The 20,998-nt window shown below is 41.3% G+C and overlaps 1 protein-coding gene across 8 annotated transcripts in view; it reads right to left on the reverse strand.

Moving 5' to 3' along the window:
• NCKAP1 (NCK associated protein 1) overlaps positions 1 to 20,393 on the reverse strand; it is a 60,263-nt gene extending 39,870 nt beyond the window's left edge. The window contains exons 1-3 of one of the 8 annotated variants that reach the window (XM_083842163.1): positions 20,106 to 20,347; positions 9,633 to 9,650; positions 8,408 to 8,518 (exon numbers count right to left, since the gene is read on the reverse strand). In XM_083842163.1, coding sequence (XP_083698289.1) covers positions 8,408 to 8,518; positions 9,633 to 9,650; positions 20,106 to 20,213 — 237 coding nt within the window. In that variant the 5' untranslated portion in view covers positions 20,214 to 20,347. Of the gene's footprint in view, positions 1 to 8,407; positions 8,519 to 9,632; positions 9,651 to 10,550; positions 10,620 to 18,810; positions 18,958 to 20,105 lie in introns of those variants that run through there. The other 7 variants (XM_083842164.1, XM_083842170.1, XM_083842169.1 and 4 more) reach the window with 7 other exon arrangements.
• Between the last annotated feature and the right edge of the window lie 605 nt (positions 20,394 to 20,998).

The raw sequence follows: 20,998 nt of genomic DNA on the forward strand, positions 1-20,998 counted from the left end.
TGCATGAATCTGAGGAATCATTTCATGAATTTTCAGCACCAGACTACAGGATACTGTTCAGAAATAAGTGTACTTGAGTGCAGAGAGGAAAAAAAAGTGGCATTGCAAGTGCACATGTGGCTTAACACTTTTTTCCTAGAGCAATCCTAACTCAGCCAAAGGAAGGGGGCAATGCTAAGATGAGACCATCACGGCAGCAGGGTGCTGTATAGGGCACCTACACAGTGTGGTTAGGACAAGACTGCTTTGAGGCCGCACTGCCCGGAGCGGGGAGTTATGGCACTACAGGAGGCGGTGCTGGAAACCGTGCTTGCAAGAGCAGTAAGTTATTTTCAGAAATTATCTGAAGTTGTTCATTAAATAAAAGTATATCGGGAGGTATTAATTACACTCCCCCACAAATTAAGGCATTGCTGCTGTGTGCTGTTAACTAGTTACCTTCCTAGTTATCTTCTCAAAAATATTTAAAGAAAACTACGGCATCCTTACAGAGTGAAGCTCATTGTTCTTTGAGCTTTGAGGCTTAAGAAGGTAGGAGCAAGTTTTTCTTTGCAGTATAAAAATCCAAATAAAATAATATGTCAACTGCAATCTGTTAGGTAAGGATGGTGCAAAAAGTGCAACTCATACAACGCAGACCCAACAGTGAGATTTAAAAGTAGTTTACAGCATGTAGTGTCTTGGATGCCTATTTGCATTTTTATCGCTCAGGAATGCGGGTGTAGCTCTTTCCACACCCACTGCAACAAAACTTTCCATTACCAATTCTCTAACAGCTGTTTAGATGCATCGGGTGCTATATGATTATGTGTTTGGTTTAAGGCTGTTTTCCTCAGCTTTAATTCTCATTTATCAGCAAACGCTTTTGATTGCAATATTCAGCAAACATTTTAAAATAGGATAAGCTGAAGAAGTAACTCCTAAAACATTACTATCACCACAAGATTGTTTTAACTATACATAAATGATTTGGTGATTGGTCAGATGTAAGAGTTTTACTTATTCTTACAGAACTGGAAGTACAAAACCTACCCAAAAGGATAACAATGTTTTCTTGAAGAAGGTTAGATTTAAGACATATGAAAAGCTGTAGAAATTTTAGAACTAGAGCAGGATCAGAAAAAATTTGAAACCATTTATATGAAATCATTTCTGCTGACAAAATACCACCTCTCCAGTCATATTGGAATATTACTTAGAAATTGGAATTTTGAATACCAGAGACTGAAGCTGACAGTTTGTGAAGCACGTTATCTGCAGGAGAGGAACTGACCTTTACCAAGTTGTCTTGTGTTTTTCCTTCTTCATATTAACCCCCCTAAGTCTTTATGTAATTGATTGTGTTCACAGAGAAAGTATATTTAAAGAAGCAATAAACAAATCAGGAATTGCAACATCACTTAAAGCTTGTATGAATGCTCAGAGACAATAGTAACAACACAGATGTTGGCATATTAATGACATCAATAAATACAAATTTAATATGAATACACAGGAAAAATATAAGACAACTGGAAAGGTTGTTCAGAGAGCTGTGTGTGGAAAAACAGAATAACTGTCCTTCTGTAACTATTTTATCATATTTATTTGACTGGTAACAGCAGCATGTGAACAAACGTCTTATTCCATGATCCAGGAGTAGATAGTAGGGAAGGAAATTTTCTGCTTCTTACATCATTGACATTTTTCCTGCATTAAACACTATTTGTTTTCTATAAACCAACACCACAGATGCTACAATCCCCTCAGAGAACACACCACCACCTTCATCTTCCCAGCTGACATGTATGTCCCAAAAAGCACTATTACAAATTCTGACTGTTAAAATTTGTGGGATACAGGGAAAGAAATGTCTGCCAGTATTCTTGCTGTCATTTATTTTATTCAATATGCCTGCCATGTGTAGGGTTTTAGACTCAAGACTTCAAAGATTCAATTCCTTGGAACAAAACTCTGCATCGACAAAAGCCATAGCAGAACGATGAAGAGAAAGAAGGATCTAACTAAATGAAGAAAAAGTTTTAAATTATGTAAATTAACTGTAGAATGATGGACGTGTCCTTGATTTTATGATCTCCAATTAAAAGCAGGCTCTAAAGTGGCAGACTGCAGATAAAAAAGATGTAACAGAATATTTAACATGTTTACTAACTAATGCATTTGTACCATATGATCTACTTTTTGTTTGTTCTCATGCTTCTAGCACTAAAGCAGCTCTTCTGGAAAGGAAATAACCACCCATGACCCTCCACAACTGTTACTGTCCCTAGGTTGACCACCTTATCAATAATGACAGTCAATGTACCTTGGGGGCAGTGAGGCTCCTCTTCAGAAACCAACCAACCAGTCAATCTTAAGGGACAGTTTCCCCATTCCCTCAATTTTACATTAATTCCTGCATTAATTCCTACAGTAAGCTCAATATGTATTACTGTATCACCCAAAGCATGGTCGCAGGTCTTGATGTCACTGTGGCAACTGTCTGTGGAATAAAGTGCTCTGCCATGATGTTGTACAGATAAATGTTTGGGACAGAAGTCTAGCTACTTGCATACTTATATTTATAGCATAAAATCATGAAGGAACTCTTCACTCAAAATGCATGATAACTAATTTTGAAATGCCATTTCAGTAACACTGAATAACTAATACAGTGTTTAGGTACTAATGAGTTTGTGGTGCCTTTTTTTGTTGCTTTCTTTTTAATGGCCAAGCTGTTAAGTTCTCAATCATCAAATCAAAATAAGATTTTGATGTGAATGGATGAAGCAAACAGTTTAAGTGTTACACACATTTGTTCTTTTGCAAGTACTGCATATGCTATTAAGCAACAAGAGCCACATTACAAGTTCGGCTTACCTTGGCAAGTGACTCATAAGGACTGATTTCACTTACAGCAGCATAATCCAATGATTTATTACAAATAGTGATAAAATGAAATTGTGTTTGGACGCTGCTCCATCTCAAATTCATGCACAATCAAGGGTTAAACCACGAACAAACATCAGTGCTAAGAGGGCTTACAGTTTTCACGAAAAATAAATTACTTTAAAATGTTCACCAAAGAGAACTGTCATAAATAGAAGTTAACATTTCACATTACTTGTTGGGATTGCTAATGAAAAATAATCAAAATGTTCACTTTCAAAAGACTTAGTTTGAAAATTAGTACCTAGTATTTTCCGATTATGTTAAAGCCTAAGCCACTTTAACTTGTGAAGTCGTGAGAATTGAAGACATCAGACATAATACTGCATAGAAGACTACAAACAGAAGGCAGGAGTGTATCAGAGTACGGCATTAGCAGAGAAATTCATATTTGAATGATTCTTAGGAAATACATAGATAAAATGTTAATTGTTGCAGAGAGTATACGGTTTCTTCTGAAATAGTATCATCACAACCACCAGTAGAAAACACTATGGCTAGTGCAAAGCTGAAGAGAAAGCAGTTGTTACTCGGATTACTTTACTCACACAGGGCATCTCCTGTAAGCTAAATGACAGCGCTGGGGAGCTCAGGGAAGCCCATCTCATTGTGGTGCCTCCAGCGCTGCAGGCTCCTCAAGCAGCACAGGAGCTGAACAAGCAGCCATGCAAGGAGAGCACAGCATCCTCTTACCCAGAAAGGGTTTCCGTCTTCCTGGCCAGGAAGCCAGGTAACTTTGTGGTGGCATACAGGGACTTGTTTTTTTTATTGCTTAGACAATAAGGTTTTTTAAAAAAAAAATTAAGTCTCCCAGGCAAGAAATCCAGCACTTCAGAAAGCTGGAGAAACAGATTTAGTCTTGAGTTTACTGACTAGGGGGATTTAAGTTGCCTGACTTTTAAAAAAACAGCTGCCGTAGGTGTTAATACCTTACCATTTCCTGGAAAGTGATTAGTTTTTCATGAAGAAGTATTACTAATACATGAGGCAGCAAAGCTAAGACCTAGAAATTCCCTTGCATGAAAAACTACTCCAGGATTATCTTCATTAGCACTGTGCAAATGACAATACTAAGATCTTCATTAAAAACAAGCAACCAACCAACACCTGCTTATTGGCACTGTACTCGCAGGGCCTGAAAGAAGTAATTTTAAAATCAAAGTTAAAAAAATGTTTTTTATTTGTATTGTGTTTTGAAAAGGAAAAAATATTGGAAGAACCTACCACAAATTAATATCAAGGTTGATTATAAAGCCCATATTTAAACAATTATACAAGAAAACATTTAATAAAGGCATGCATTAATGTCATCTAGTAAGCTTCAGCCAAGGAGGGCCAGCCACCCCGTGCCTGCAGCACCTCTCCCACAGGCTGTGCAACCAACTTGCTGTGCAACCAGGTCACTCCAAAGTGAAAGTGGGAAAGGGACAGCCAGCAGCCCAGGCATACCTGTTGGGATCTAAAAGGAAGAAGCCAAAACACCAAGGGACAATAAATAAAAATCAGAGTGAACTAATTCACGTAGACAGACCCTAACCCACGCAGGCCAGAAGCGGGCTCACCACTTGCACTGTGTTCTCATCTGATCTTATTTCCAGTCCCCACTGGCACAAAGCAGCAGATACAGTTGGATTGGTCAGCTGGGAGGTATTCCCCTATCTCAAGAATTTGAGTGGGCAGTCAGCACAAAACCCATCTGAAGAGATAAGCACAGTACTGGGAATGTAGCTACTAGCAAATCTAGATTAACAGGAGCTGGAAAACATGGACATTCCCCCCCATTAAGCACTCCTTGGGAGGAAAGTCTCGCTGCTCTGCTGGCTGTTAAGCAATGACTAAGGCTCAACATCACCAGAAGACATTTCAAAATATAGGAAGGTTTTCTACAGGAAAACTGCTCAGGAGCAATGTGAGTAGAACAACATATGTTCGGGAAAAAATGCAAAAATCCTCACTACTTCCCATATGTGCTGTTTTGGAAATCAGAAAGGAGGCTAGCTTTATTACATAAAACAGAGCTTTACCTATGCAGACAGTAGATTTTCACTTCCTACCCACAATCTACAGAAAATCTATGTCTTTTCTCCCTCCACCTCCACTACCTGATTGTGAAGTGCTTTATTCCTGCTTTGCAATGTAATTAAATGTTAGCACTGGCTAAGAAAAGAGTCATTTTTACGTCCTCCTACACTTTTGGGAAGACCGGGATGTTCTCCTTGGATTTGTCTACAGTGAGCACTTAGCCCATACACCTTGTAAGAGGATACATCCCTAAAACACTTAAGAAAAATCAGACCGCTTCCATGTCCCTTACTGAGGAACTTCTCTTCTGAAGCCAATCAAAGAAATTCAGTACAAATAAATTCCCCTGTGCCAGTTGTAACACAACCAGCTCACTGATCTGACCCAGAATGGTGGAGCTGCAAAGCTTTGGGAGGGCTTCTCCAGTCTAGAAGACTTCTCTGAAACAAACATTAAGTCAATTTAAAGTAAGTATCAATACCAGGATTTCCCAAAGACAGAAAGCAGATATTTTTTGTTATATAGTTTCCTTTTCAAATACCACTCTGAAGTGCTCCAGCTTCTCTTTGTCAATCCTTCAGATCACTATTTACACAATAGCATGTTTCATACTCTGTAAAGCAATGCTGCCTTGCTGGCCAACAGCTGTAACAGTTAATTTAAGAGCTCAGTCTTCAACCTACATGTTTACAAGGTTATATGGCTCAAGACAGTGATTGGAGATTAAAGGCCAAGTGTAAGATCACTGGGACTGCCCTCTGACAGAAGGAGAGAGAGAGAGTTATGAACTGATGAGCTCCACAGTTATCTATAATCAATCTTTTGGAAGACAGACTACTCCACTTAATTTTCCAGCCTGGTCAGCAAGGATTCACTGGATGCTTCATTTTTATTTTAACTGCTCAAACACTCACTCTTGTTGCAATATTGAAGCTACTGCAGCGATTGTCAGGCATGAATCTAGTCTGACTCAGCAAGCCAAACGCTGAAGGTGGATCACAACCAGAAGCCATGGATTTTACCAATAAAAATGTAAAAGCTATCCATGGTAAATGTAACAGAACCGCTGGTTACAGAGGAATAAAATGCACACATTTGAAGATCAGGCATCCATTTAATTACAGTGCAGACTGCTCATACTCCTTAATAAAACATGTTCTTCACCTCTGACACACACAGTACTATACATGATGGAATGTGAGAAAAAACAATCTAACAGCTAAGAATAGGTTAAAAAAAAAATCCAAAAAGCAAGTACTTATGATTCTCCATCTGAATGCAAGCTTGTTTGTTTGGCAACATTACCTACTAATGTATCAGTAGGCATTACAAACTGTGCAGATGCACAATGCTAAGCAATAGCAACTGCTGCAATTGTACGTACAAAATCCAAAAATCATCCTTGAAAGGCTGTCCTGGAGTTTTCATCGCAAGGACACAGCTTGTGATTTCTCAACTATTTCCCCTCTACTTATCCTCAATAATATGAACTGATGTTTCCCTGTGCCAATAAACTTTTTGCCCTTTTCAATCCCTAAGCGTGTTTCCCTGCTGAAGGAACTTACTGGTCTGCCTTTCTAATTTGTAGTAAGCTGGTTTTTGGCCAGTGGGAGAAAGGAGACAAAGAGCAAGGAGGGAAGCTCAGCCTCTTCCTGACTCGGAGCTAGATGCTTACGCCTTTTTGAACCTAAGCTTTATGAACGAAAGTTCATCTCACTTCAAACTTGTGAACCTTCCCTGCAACATGACATGGCTTTTGCCTCAGTAGGTACCTCTTATGGGTAAAGGTTTCTTTTGGAAGATACAATGCTCCACAGAAAAATGCGTAAATAACTTAAGAAAAGCAAACTGCTGTCTGCTGAGTCCACAGGGAGGGAAAGCCCCCAGTTGCCTATTGCTGCAAGACAAAATCCAAGGTTTAAACTGTGCTCAAAGATACAGTACAGGCTTTTGATAACTTTGCTTAATAACATTGCTTTTGTTAAACACAGGCCTGGCTGCCTCATGGTAAATAAATGCAAGGCAACAAGGAAACATTATGAGTGTGTCTTATTTTAAAAAATGGAATTGTCAAAATACCTCAAATTAGCTTTCATCAACTTCCATAAACTTCACCGTAACAAATCCTTCAATATCATTATTTAAGCTCTAAATTCATAGTCAACAATTGGGGGACTCTTAGAGCATACACATTATTGCACTGAACAAGTTCTTATGTACATAATAACCTTTTGTTTTTAACAAGTCTGCCACAGAAGTTTAGAGAACACAGAAGCACTTACAGAACATGGTTTGAAGTATTTACTGTTCACGTAAATTTGATAAAGAATTGCCTGCATTTGTTAGCAACACAATCATATTCAATATAAAGACAAGCAATATTAAATGGTACAAAACATGTGTAAGTTCTAAATGAGAAAGCACATTGTCACTGAAATAGTTCCACCATAAGGGAGAGTTTTTCTGATTTTGTGTGTTGGCATTACTGGAGACATTGCATGGGAGTTCTAGAAGGTATTATAAAAGAAACTAATTATTCCCATTGCTACTACCACTACCACTCTGCAGAAACCAGAATACTTAAAGCAAGCCTAAACGTCTCAGGCATACATGCAAGTAACTGCATGCAGGGAACATGCAAACCCCATCACCTACCTCCACTTTCCACCTTTTGAAAGAAATATAAGCAGTTAAAAAATCCTTCCCTTTACTTTCAAATTGAAACAGAGAAACTAATGTTCATCACCTGCCAAAAGACACCTGTAAACCTGTAATCTAATTACCTTATTAACCTCCCAAAGACTACAAAGTCATATTCAGCAATACTGGATCACTCAGAAGGGTGAAGTATGATTTTCTATTGCAACTGAACTCACCACATCTGAAAAGGAAATAATTATATTTCCTCGGGATCCGTGTTTTTGTACTTTGCAAGGTTTCTCCTACATACTAACACATTCTTTATTCCCATGGAGACTGCCCCCACAGGCAAGAACACCTGTGTGGTACATTTTCCCATTTTTCAGTCAGTTGGTTTTTACTGATCTGCTGGTGAGGTCTCATCACAAAATGTTATGCAGCTTCCAATTTCCACAATCAAAATGTCACCAACAATTTCTGGTATCAAAGTATGGCAGGACATAAATTTAGATCTTTGTGTAGGATTATTTCCCATTGATAATTCTTTGAAATTGAACAAAAAGTAAAAAGAAAACCCTAATCAAAAAGAAGACAGAATTACAGTATAATAATCTAACTTTGCAGTTAATTCATTCTATAGTATCTTGTCAGACATCCAAATCAACAACTGTTGGGCATTTGAATCAACAACTGTATTCCAAGTATGACTGTCAGTGTCAGATGTTTTCTAAGAACACACAAAACCTCTAAGATCCAAGCAACATATATTGAACAGTACCAAAAAGAATAGTATTTGTATAGCCATTTAGTTACTTACATTGTTGTTGCGTGTTTCTACTGCTGGAAACTTCCTGACTATGAATTTGACAGCAGATTCCAGGTTTTTGTCAATAAGATAGGATGGTTTGGCTTTGGGGTCACCACATGCCTATAAAAAAATACAATACAAAATGAAATAAAAAAACACAATCATCCACCTAAAGTAAAGTGATAGTTGCAAATCTGAAGACAAACTAGAAAGATTTTGTTTTGTTTTGCTTTAAGTGAGCAGGTGATAATGAGAGGCAAAGTGCAGGGACTGTCACAGCTGAAATATGCAATGGGAAACAGTACAGAGATGCTCTTCTACTGAAAAAGATGCATGGAAGTATCAAAGCAGTTAGTGCAGAACAGCAGTGAGGGAAAAAAAACTCAATCCTAAAAGAAAGAAAAATACGTTTTCTTTTTACTGCTATTCCTGGTTTGAGGTAGTGTTGTATTCATTCATCTGGAGTTAATAAACTGTTAGAAAATTCAATCATTTCATCATCTGTGGAGGACTATCCTTTGTGAAACAAAACTAAAAAGCCCCACCACCAATCTGCGTTTAATTTTTCTTTAAATTGTTAACTGCAAGAGAGCTTTCCATCCCACAATAAAACCACCAGTACTTGCCTAAAATGCCCTATTTCCTTAAATTAGGAACTAATGTTTTGCTCATTCTCTTTATTCCTACAGAAGCATAAGCTGTGCTTTAAAAGCAGCACTCAAGAAATTTCATTAAATTTCGATTTGAACAGAAGTCACAACTAAATGTCAAGTCTTTTAAAGAGCCTACGCGGACATATCAGAAGAACAGGTTCAGTGAACAAGCAACTGATGAAGAACCTACTTTTGCCAGCTGCAGTGCATGCTGTCAGACACACTACTTATTCTCAACTACCCTAACAAGCCATGCTATATGCTTTAGTTGGGAGAAACATATTTAAAAGCAGCTTTATTAACCTAACAAAATTGGTGCTCAAATTGTATTTTCTTTCAAACATGTGTTCAGCTTTATAGTCCTCAGAGGGATTTGCAAAGAAGTTCAGTGTCTCATGCAAAACTAAATTACATGCTATGCGTTTCTACGCAACATAGTGAACTCAAATGGCAGCTCATTTAAACTTTCCACATCGATTTCTATGGCTGAGTTGCAGACCGTAGAGACAGAAGTCATGGAGTATGAGACCGATTCTGAAAGCGGGCAAGCGGGCAAAGGGAAGGTGAAAAGCTTTGCAAACCTTCCAAACTTGTCCTTGCTGGGAAAGCATTGTAATAAAAAGAGAGAAAAATTACATATAAACAAATGACTCTTAAATTCTAAAATATGTTACAGTTAAGTGAACTAATACACTATTACCTACATCCGAGAGAACATTAAGACCGTCTGTTACTATAGACTGCACATGTTCTACTGGATAGTGATTATTTTGGTACTCACAAACACATTTACACGTACTTTTTAGTTACTATTGTAAAAAGCTCTGAGTATATGCTGAAACATGTAACTGCTAATAGTACTTCCAAACTTAAGTTCAGGTAGGGAGAGAAAAAAGGAGTTAAACATCACATGCATCTACAGGGGGAAAAAGGAGAGAAACTCAGTGAAGTTTTACATACCTGAAAAAGAAACGGTAGCCAAGAAAAAAAAACAAAACAAAAAGAGTCATTATTGTAAGTTTCTAAAACTTCTGCCTGCAGTACATGACCATTAAAATATATGCTAATGTACTACTCTAATACCCAAAGTCTTACATTTGCTAGTTTTTTTCCCAAAACGAATACTAAATTTTGTTAAAAGTTACATCCATAACACTCCAAGAGGAATTTATAACAAATTCAGCAATGTTCACATCATTGACTAGATATGAAATAGTTGCTCTCATGTTCTTGCAAGAGCAAACAATGTGTGCCACGAGACTTTTCTATACACACTTTAAAGTCTTGACACAATTTCTAAAGTAAAGATTATACTATAAATAGGTTTGAAAAATTAAACAACTCGCTCTTCAATGAAGTCTTAATTAATTAGATGTCATGGATTTCTCAAAAGCTGTGTCAGATGAATGCAATTTACCAGCTTTGCCACACACTATGTAACTTTCTCTACCAAAAGAAGTATTACAAACTACGAAAACAGCTTAGCAGACAACATATACCTGTGTTCCAATTTGAATGTGCTTGCTCTCATACAGGAGATGAAAAATCTTCATCTTGCCATTGCTGACTTCCTAAACTTTTCAGTCTGAATTCCAACATTACTTCTACATACACTATTCCTTAATTCTTCCTAGCAACAGATGTGCTTTCCTCCTATAAATCAAAGGTTTACTATTCTAGAAATGACGTTCTATCCAGGCCCTTGCATTCAGATTATTCACACGGAAACAAATATCTGAAAATACTAACACCAACATCCTCACAAGGTTTCGGGAACTCGGTTCTTTGCAGTGACAAATATTATCCACAGCCTAAGTGGCGAACCCCTAAATACATACGAATATGTGAGAGACAGCTTTGTTCCTTTCCATCGTGTGTTTGCTGTCGTCGCACTTAGAGCAACCGTAATTCTTCCTCCAGTACTCTACTACACAAGATTAATCCACAGAGTAGAAAGAAGACTTCTGCAAGATGAGAGGTTGGAAGTATTGTTCGCCCAAGCTGCACCTGCAGGAAGCTGGGCGAGCCTACCCACGCGGACTGTTCCAGCAGCTCAGCCCACTTCTAACAACTCTATTTACTTATTTGATTACCAGCTTTCTTTCATCCATACATTTTCCATCCGTGCTGTTACCTGTATTCAACATGGCTTGTAAAGTCTGTATAAGCCAAACCTTTCCTAAACTGCATACTGACCTACAAGGCTCATGCTCAGGACACTTCACTCTAGAAAGCATACAGGCATGAAAAGACAAACCCCCGTCCTAGAGGACGTACTTTTCTGCGCAAGTGTGGAAATGTGGTAAGGCACCTAACCACAGTTTTGCACTGTAGAAAGAACAAAGACATTGAGGGCAATGGTCGTGGGTAGAATGCAGATAAGAAGGGTGGGTTTTGCTTTTATTAATACAAATCCCTTGTCAATATTGCAATAGGCAGGCACGCTGTGGTATGACATACAAAAATCACTTTGCCACATACAGATCTCCAGCAGTTCAACAGGAATACTGCACCGACACTCAACGTTCATTCTCAGCCTCAGAAATCACTTCTTCCCCCAAGTGGGCTGCAATAACCTTTTTTTTTTTTTTTTTCTTTTTTAAAAGCAACAGAATGGCTACATGTCTGAGCATTAAAAAGAAATCCAGGAGTTGAAATGGTCTTGGTGGTGCAACATTCATGGCATACAGCTCTCAGAAGCTATGGGATTCCAGCCCCTTCAGGCCCGAAATACTACACGCTCAGAATCTCCCCGCAGCCATCTCCAAATTCTTTTGTACATTATTCAACAGCTGACAAGCAGTTATGATAAAAAAGACGACGCAAAGCTACCATTAAGACTGATCTACATAATTATTTTTTTAAAAAAAGGACTCAGACACTGGATTTCTATCAAATTAGGCATTATTTCTTTCCACAGCACTTCAGAACGGTACCCTATTATGACCAGCTCTGAACCAAGTAAGTATCTTTTCTTGATCCGACTCGGTGCATCCAACACTAACAACACGATTTCTACGGCTAAAGGGGATTCATTACCCAGACTACTTCTTTGCCATCATATGCACAGGTCATCGTTCCAGACAAGGTGGACCAAATTCCATCAAGCGTTCAGAACTGTTCCACTATGCCATGCCATATGAACTAAAGCAACATTTTCCTCTCTCAGGAAAACAAGGTATTATTATTATCAAACAAAATTGAGGTTATTCTTCACTTGAGGCTATTAGAGTTCTTCTATACAATTGTCACTTTGAAAATGAAGAATACTACAAAGCTTCACTTTCTAGGTGGCACTCTCTAAGAGGCACCCTACGATGAAGCACCCAGCAACAAAAATGTGCTTAAGTTCTACATTTAAGGTAAGCAGTCCCTAAAGAACGGCCCAGAATCTAGTACAGCTGCCCAGGGACCACAGTATACCTACTTTAAGAGGCATACCAAAGAGATCTTTTGCCCCAATACAGTTAGAGTTACCACTGCAAAAATCAAAGCCTAACATTTCACTTCCTTGTTGAGGACAGCGGGTGTTGGACAATGATGATAAAAGATCCAGCAACATAATTCCTACAGAAAGCGAGCTGATATCACGCAAATTAAGTTTACGTTCAGGCAATCGTCCAAAGCCAGTGGCATGGCACAGCGTACGGGTGCAAAACTGCATTGCAAAAAAATGAGCTTTGTTCTTGCCTTTTTTGCATAGACCTGCGACGTGCTCACATGAGAGCATAGGGAAACACACCTGAGTTACACCATGAATAAAAAAGCCTAAGCTCCTGTCATATGGAAATCACTTTTATACCTTTCTTTTTAGTGCTAAAGCCAACCTATTCCAAATAATTAGCAGGGTTGTTGCCCCCCCCCAAAAAAAAGAGAAACGGGGCCAGCAGAGAGTTATCATTTGAATTGGTATTTCCTATTTTTCATCCTCCAAACTGTCAGCATCAGAAGACAATCATAAAACAAGTCATATTTTGCAGCAGTTGAACATGGTTTTATTACTTTAAGAGAACTAGATTTTACTGTAACTGCGGACTTGATGTAAAATACTCCTGAGCACAGTTCTTTCCACTGGTAGCAACAGACACCAAAGTAATCTTGGTTAGCAAATCACCCCACCTTCAATTTTCATTTATGAGTGAATCTGCATTAAATTTGCAGTGTTTCTTAACCAGCAAATAGATGGAATTTCTGTGACAGCAAGAAAAAAAAAACAACCTTCCATCCCCGAGCTAGTAACTTTCATTAGAAAATAGAAATACACTAAGATTTCTAGCATTAAGAAAGGAAAAACTCCTGTGTGAACCATTTACAGCTTACTACAGCACATTCCCTTGACACACAGGAAAGGCATGTGCAGTAAAACCATTCTCCCCTTGTACTAGCTGCTGACATTAAAGACTTCACCCTAAAGTTTATCTGTAAGCTTGAATGCCTGGTTTGTGGCCATGCATCCTACAAAATTATACTAACACATGGCAAAGAAGTATTCAGAGACAGGTTCATCAAAAACTTTGTTTCTGCAAGCTAGCAGGTATTATTTATTCTCCACTTATGTCATGCATTTAAAACAAATGAGATTACCACCCGACAATCTCTAATTTTGAAAAAGCAAAACTATTGAGCACAGAGAGGTGAATAATCGATGAAGAGCTGCTTTGAATGCTGAATACATTAGGAAACAGTTCACACTACGTTTGCTTTAACATTGCTCATGAATCCTACCACAGACACTTTGTTGTATTTTAGCTTTTCTGGAAGCCTGAATTTAATAATACACAGGCTTGCCCCAGATAAGGCCTTGTGAATGAAGCCTTGTCCCTCTTAACAGCTATGAAAGAAGATGCGAAAATTAACTGGTCACACAGAGACAAATTATTATAGTTCAATATTTTGATGGCTAAAATTTAACTGTCCTACTCTAGTATCACTTGGGTAATCTTGTACCAAGTAAATTCACTTACTGGCATTTGCAATTACATAAACGGTGCTCGTACAAAATGTGAACCTATTCCGTACATTTCGTATGTGTTGTTCCCATGATCCAACTAGGATCTGGAATACAGGGGAAAGGCTACAGTTACCTCATTTCAGGACATATATATAGGCCTTGAACTTATCCAAACTATGGCTCAAAATTATTATAAATGTAATGGCTATTTCATTTTCACACACAAAGGTTGAGTTTGAAGGATACTGCACTTTCACCCCACAGTATATACTTCATTTTGAATCCCGGTATCTCTGTACTCAGAGATCCAACCCATTAAATGTAAGCTCATGTGAAGCCAGAAAAAACAAGGCTAGGACAGACACCAAAAAATTGCTTACCCTACTTTCCTGTTCCAAAGCAGGATCAGCTATATCTCTGTTGCTCCTGGGAGATATCTGCTACATCTTTACTTACAGGTCTCCAACGGACTATATTCAAAAACATCCTCAGACAGCCTTTTCCATTATTTAACTAACTTGATCATCAGGAAGTTCTAAAATATAACCTGCACTTTTCTTGCTACAATTTAATCCAGAGAACTTCACGTTCTCTGTGCCCATACTGACTTGGACAAGTTATTTCCCTTCTCCTTACAGAAGTGTTAAGTACTTAAAAACCTGCATTAATCATAATTTACTTTTCAAAAAAATCCCCTGCTTTTTTTTTTTTTTTTTAAAGGGATCTGCATCTCTGGTCATCCTCGCTTTTCTTCTTTGCACTTTCTGCATTTTGTCCACATCCCTCTTGAAGAGCATGTTGAATCACATACTTTAGAGCATGTTGAATCACATACTTTTCAGATGAGTCTTCACGCACGCCACATACCTACTCATACATTTCTGAAATCTCCCCTTATTTTTTTGCAATTCAGCCTACTTGGCTGAAGTTTACCCTACCTTCTCCCAACTACTTTCTGCAGGCTTACTGCCTCATTACTCTTCATCTTCCATTTTACATTTCAGTAAGCACAAAATAAGTTAGATTCACACTTGCTCAGCCGCCTCCAAAATTCGTTAGAGCATACCTATGATTTGGTAGGCTCAAACTGAATTCTAATTACATTTTTCATTATTTCTGCAGCTCCTGCCAGTTTCCTACCTGCAAAGTTAATAAGCAGGCCGGATTCATCACCTAGGTTGTTAACGCGGAGACTGGCTGGAGCAGAGCTAGGGGACAGCCCAGTGAGACCTGTTGGACTGCAGTCTGACGACAGGATCTCCATAACCGCTCCCTAATATGGTTGTCCGTCTGCTTTCATTATTACGATTTCACCCAGGCTCTATTTCCTCAGATTGTTCTTACGAACAATCAGATGAGGTAATGTCAGCAGCCTTGCTAAGGTCAATGTGTAAAATATCTACCCAGTTGTCCTTACTGGAGCAACCTGTCACCTCACCGATGAAAGAAATACACTTGGTTTGGCACTATCTGTACATGACAAACTCATATCTTCTGTTTGTAGCACCTGTTTAAATAAGCAGTTAGGTCTATTAATCAAATACATGGCAGGTGAGATGCAAACAAAAAAAATGAAGAGGAGTTTCACCACCACAAAAATTTCCTTAAACGTAATTTATCAAGTAAGACTCTAAAAAGAAAAACAAGACAATGGGCACGTCCAGTCCATTTGGACTCTAGAGCAGGAATTGTTACGAACTTTCAGCTGCATCTCCTCTGCAGACAATCTTAAAAGTCTCCTGCAACTAAAACTGGATTTGCTTTTGTGTCAGCACACAGTAGGGCAAATGAACAGCAGCTGGGGGGGAGGGTGGGCAGGTAATGTTCATATTCCTAAACAAAGAAAGAATGCAAGGTGATTTGGGGCATCTATAAGTGATGCAAGAGGATAAGCCCATCTGGATTTCTTTCTGTATATTTGAGAAGATTCAATAAGATATTTTTGAATTGTATTAAGAAGTATCATTGCTTCCTTACAAAATCCTAGAATGGCTCAGGTTGGAAGGGACCTTAAAGCCCATCTGGTTCCAACTCCCTGGCATGGGCAGGATGCCACTAACTAGATCAGGTTGCTCAGGGCCTCATCTAACTTGGCCTTGAACACCTCCAGGGATGGGGCATCCACAGCTTCAGTGAGCGGCCTGTGCCAGGGTCTCACCATGCTCCAAGTGAAGAATTTCCTCCTAACCTCTAATCTAAATCTCCCCTCTTTTACTTTAAAACCATTCCCCCTTGTCCTGTCATTATCTGAACGAGCAAAAAGTTGTTCTCCATCTTCTTTATAACCCCCCTTAAGTACTGAAAAGCTGCAATGAGGTCTCCATGGAGCCTTCTCTTCTCAGGCTGAGAGAGCTGGGGCTGTTCAGCCTGTTCTTCATAGGAGAGACTGAATTTTAGATCTGAAAAAAAATGTGACATGATACCACCAGTTTGTTTTTGCTTCCTGACCAAAGCAATTAGCTTTTTTGCTTCACCAGGACTGATCATGTTTGAGGTTTTCTCCTCTATTATCAGCTGGGCAGGACCATTCCTCTACGATTACAAACGCAAACGGACCAACATATACTGCCATCTCAACCTTTAAGGAACCGCTAGTATCTATCGCACTAAGAACACTGCCCCACCCTAAGTCACTTCCTGAAGCCTGGAAGACAATCTGTTCCTTCTAATACCAACCTTTCAGTTCAGAACAAGATTATCAGTGAGCTTCTCCTCTCAGCTCGAAGCTCTGCACTCCCGCATAGAGCCCTGTGTCAAAAAAGTGATCCAGTCCTACACCCTTCCGGACTTAAGAGCTCTGCAGACTGGAAATTTCTCCATGCTCTGCCCGTCACTTAAGAGGCTTTTCTACTAAGTTTTGGTTTAGAACGGTAAAGATAAGGGCAATTAAAACCCTTGCAAATATTTTTCTCTTCTTTACCTGTTATTTAGGTTTGGTTTTGCGGTTTGTATTTAAGAGTCTGTTGTAGAGTCTCATTTTTCAGATACTATGTGATCGTAGGAGTTGTGAATCTTGTACTAATGACTTTTTAAGAAAAAAAATGCACAAAAGTTAAAACCTGTATCATAAATAACAGAACAACACTGCTAGCAAAGCAATTAACACTAAGTAACAGGCTCATCATTTTTGATTAACATATACTGTAAATAATTCAAAAACGGTAACTTTTATCCTGAACAGTTCAGAGTACCATGACATTCTGCTCTGACATTCACCAAAATCATACTCTCTTGATTTGATCTAAGTCTATGGTTCAGGTGTTTTAACATGAAATCTCTTATTGCAAATACTTTCTGTTATCCACATAGTTTATAAACAAGCAAACCCTGACTCATAGAAAATAAGATTATTTCTCTGCAACCACTCTTGAACAACACGCTCACTTCACAGTACTGGCAGCATTACACAAAGCATACCAACATGGTCTGTCTGCTCTGTAACAACAAAATTCAAGTTTCACCCAAAGCAGGATGGCACAAAAAACAACTGCGTGTGATTTATAGACATTTAGTTGAATGCTCAACAACAAGAGTGATAATACAATTGTTAGCCTGTATAAATGAGGATAAATGCTTAAAAAGCAGAAGGAAGAAAACAGGAGAGAAACTGCAATAATATCATTTTCAAATTCAGGACCAATACTAGTCCCAGTACAAAAGGCAGCTGAAAGCAACAGGCAAAGGGTTATCCTTTAAAAAAAAAATAAAAAAAAATCCACCTCCATACAGATCAAACAGGAATTTAGTCTCATCATCCACTATTACTTCAGTAACTCTACATCTCATATTTCCATGCCACTCTCAAAGAGGCAGAAAATCATGCCTTCAGATACTCTATCTTAAAAGCAAACTAAACTGTTTCAGAAGACGACAACAGCACAGGAGGTCAGCAAACAGGAAATGATGAGCAATCAACAGTTATAAGCAAAACGAGATCAAAATTGAATTCTTTATAGGAAAAGGAAGTATAAATATCAAGTTTCTAACTGCTTTTAACAATTTCTGTAATTCCCCACGAAGAAAAATTTTCCAGCAGTCAAGAAAATTCACAACCCTTTAAAATCTCTGCTCCCTAGACAGCATCTACAGCAATCTGTAAGGCTTCACCTCTCACTTCCTCTTACTAAAAAGAGTCCTAACCATTTCCTTTAACCGCAATACCACATATTGTGTAGTTCTCTACTAACTTGAGTTTTGATATTGTCTTCTGTGGAGGAAGCTATGAAAACCTTAAGCAGCAGTTTTGAAATCAACTGCTTTCAAAAAGGGTAAAAGTGGGGAAAAAAGAGGAAAAGAAGAAAGTGTTGCAGGAAGCCAGCTATGCTGAAGCTGATCTCCCAAGAGATAAAACAATTACCAATCTCAAGACTTCTAGGTCTCGCCATTAGAGCCAGCCAGCCACCACTGTCATGCAGTGTTTACTGCAGCTCAAGAAAATAACTACTTGGATCTCAAACCACCATTTGAATACGCAGTGCTGTACGTGGGGCAGCTCCAGATTTGCCCAGCTGTACGTCCCGCAACAGAGCTGCTTGGACATGCCTCCCATCTGTGTATTCAAGACCTAAGCAGTTTTGGACTCGGTTCATGGCATTTGCAGGAAAAACTGCTGTCACCTCCACTGCTGACGCTCCCACACTGAGAGCCCATCCACTCGCATCACTTCACCGACACCGGCAGAGCTTCCATATGGACAAACCTGTGCAGGGCTCCGTCAGCCAAACACGGCAGCGGAAACCTGCCTCCAGGCACTGGACCACGCACCGTAAGCACCCCCAAACCAGTAATCAAACAGAGCCCACACTTACAGTTTTCAAAACACAGCTATATGTCACAAGGTCTGGCTTCTCCTGCCTCTTTTCCTGCCTTCTTCCCATAAAGCACGGCCACGCCGGCCGAGGGCCTCGCTCAGGCAAAATTCCACTGGGCTGGGCTTTTTTTCAGCTGACATTTCTCTTGAAGCACAACAAATACACACATCAGTGACTTCAACATTTTGATGTTTCTCCTCATAAATAGGGAACCATTACCATTAATAAGTTGCTGCAGTTTTCTAACATGAAAAACTGCAAGCTAAAAGGAACCTCATTTCTATTTCTGGAAGATACCAGATAGCAATATTTTAGTCGGAATAGCTGATTTATGCTGGTGAAGATCTGCATAAACACTTAAGTGCCCCAAACTAAAGGAATTGCTTTGGATTTGCACTGACTTTGGAATACCACAACCCTTCTTTTTTTCTTGGAGACACCAGCTTGAGTCAGATCAGCCTGGTGCTTGGGACAACCAAGCGGCCCTCCTGGAGCAGAGGTCTCCCCTGGGAGTGGGGCAGCCCGGCAGAGCACAGCCCTCAGCCCCAACCCGCTGGGAAGCGGGGTGCTTAGCTCTCAGTTGGTAAGCAGGAGCTGCAACCCCCTGGGCTGTCCCTGACGGCTGATGGTGCCCAGCTCGGGGCCTCTTCACCTGCCTCACCCTGCAGCAGCGTTAACGGCACGCGCATTTTGACTCGCTCAGCCTACGAGGGCTCGCTCCTTGCTCGACCGCAGCGGCTGAAGTTTTCTTTGCCGCAGGATGAACAGCCTCGGAAGCGAGCACCGCGTCCGAGGCCGGCCTGCACAACCAGGGCTGAAAATCCCCCGGAGGAGCCGCATTACGCAAACGCGGGCGTTCACACGGGGCGCTGCCACCGGGGTACCGAGGCGGGCAGGCCGGGCCGGGCTGGGGCCGGCGGCCCAGCGGGGCCAGCCCCCTCCCGCGGCCTCCCCGGCCGACACCGAAGCCGGGAGTCCCCGGGGAGCCCCGGGAGCCCTCCCGCAGCCCCCTACCCGCCGCAGCCGACGCGACGGGGCCCGGGGCCGGGCCTAGGCCCCGCGGCGGCGGCTGGGGGGCTCCGGGCCCTGCGCTCCGGGTCTGCCCAACGCCGGGTCACCGGGCCCGGGCCTCCCCGCCCTGCCCTGCCCTGCCCGAGGCTAGGCCGCGCCACCGCCCGGGGCTGCCTCCTCCTCCTTCCTCCTCCTCGTCCTCCTCCTTCCTCCTCCTCGTCCGTCCTTTTCACCGTCCTCTTCCTCCCGCCCCTCCCCCGCCCCGGCGGGGCCCCCCGCACCTTCTTGATGTTGTAGAGCCGGGTGAGCATGCCGACGCCCCGGTCGTTGAGGATGGTGAGCTTCTCCGCCAGCTTCTGCTGGCTCGGCTGCAGCACCGAGCGCGACATCCTGCCGCGCTGCCCGCCCGCAACGCCGACACCGCTCGCAGCCCCGCCGTGGCGCGGCCGCCGGCCCGGCGCTGCTGCTGCTGCTGCCGCCGCCGCCTCCTCCTCCTCTTCCTCCTCCTCCTCCCCGCCGGCCTCGCTCGCTGCCTCCGCGAGGCGCCGGCCTCCGTCACGCGGTGCCGCTCTCGGCCGCCCCCTGCGGCCCGGCGGCGGAGGCGCTGAGAGGGCCCGGGGAGAGGCGCCCCCTGCCCGCTCGCCTCTACCGACCTGCGGTCGTTTCTACCCCTTCCACCCACTTGAGCTCGCTTTTCGTTGGTGTTGATTTCAGAGCCGTGAGTTACAATTCCAAGTCGCACTTCAGGGCAATGCAGAACGTTCTTCAGAGTTCATAATGAAAAGTGCTTTTCCCTTAACCACCTGAAATCAAGAACTGAGGCATAGGAGGGCGTTGTGTGCCGTGCGCTGTCCCTATTACACCTACGCTCTGTGGGGTACCACACAAGTGCACCTGTGACACACCTGCAGGCAGGGACAAAGTGCATAGAATCACAGCATCATTTAGGTTGGAAAAGACCTCCAAGGTCATCTGGTCCAACCCTCACTCTACTACCGACGTCACCCACTAGACCATGTCCCCAGGCACCACGTCCAACCTTTCCCTGAACGCCCCCAGGGACGGTGACTCCACCACCTCCCTGGGCAACCCGTCCCAATGCCTGACTGCTCTTTCTGAGAAGAAATGTCTCCTAAATTCCAGCCTAAACCTCCCCAGGCACAACTTGAGGCCA

This window comes from Anser anser (assembly GCF_964211835.1).
Source record: "Anser anser genome assembly, chromosome: 6".
NCBI classification, from domain to species: Eukaryota; Metazoa; Chordata; class Aves; order Anseriformes; family Anatidae; genus Anser; species Anser anser.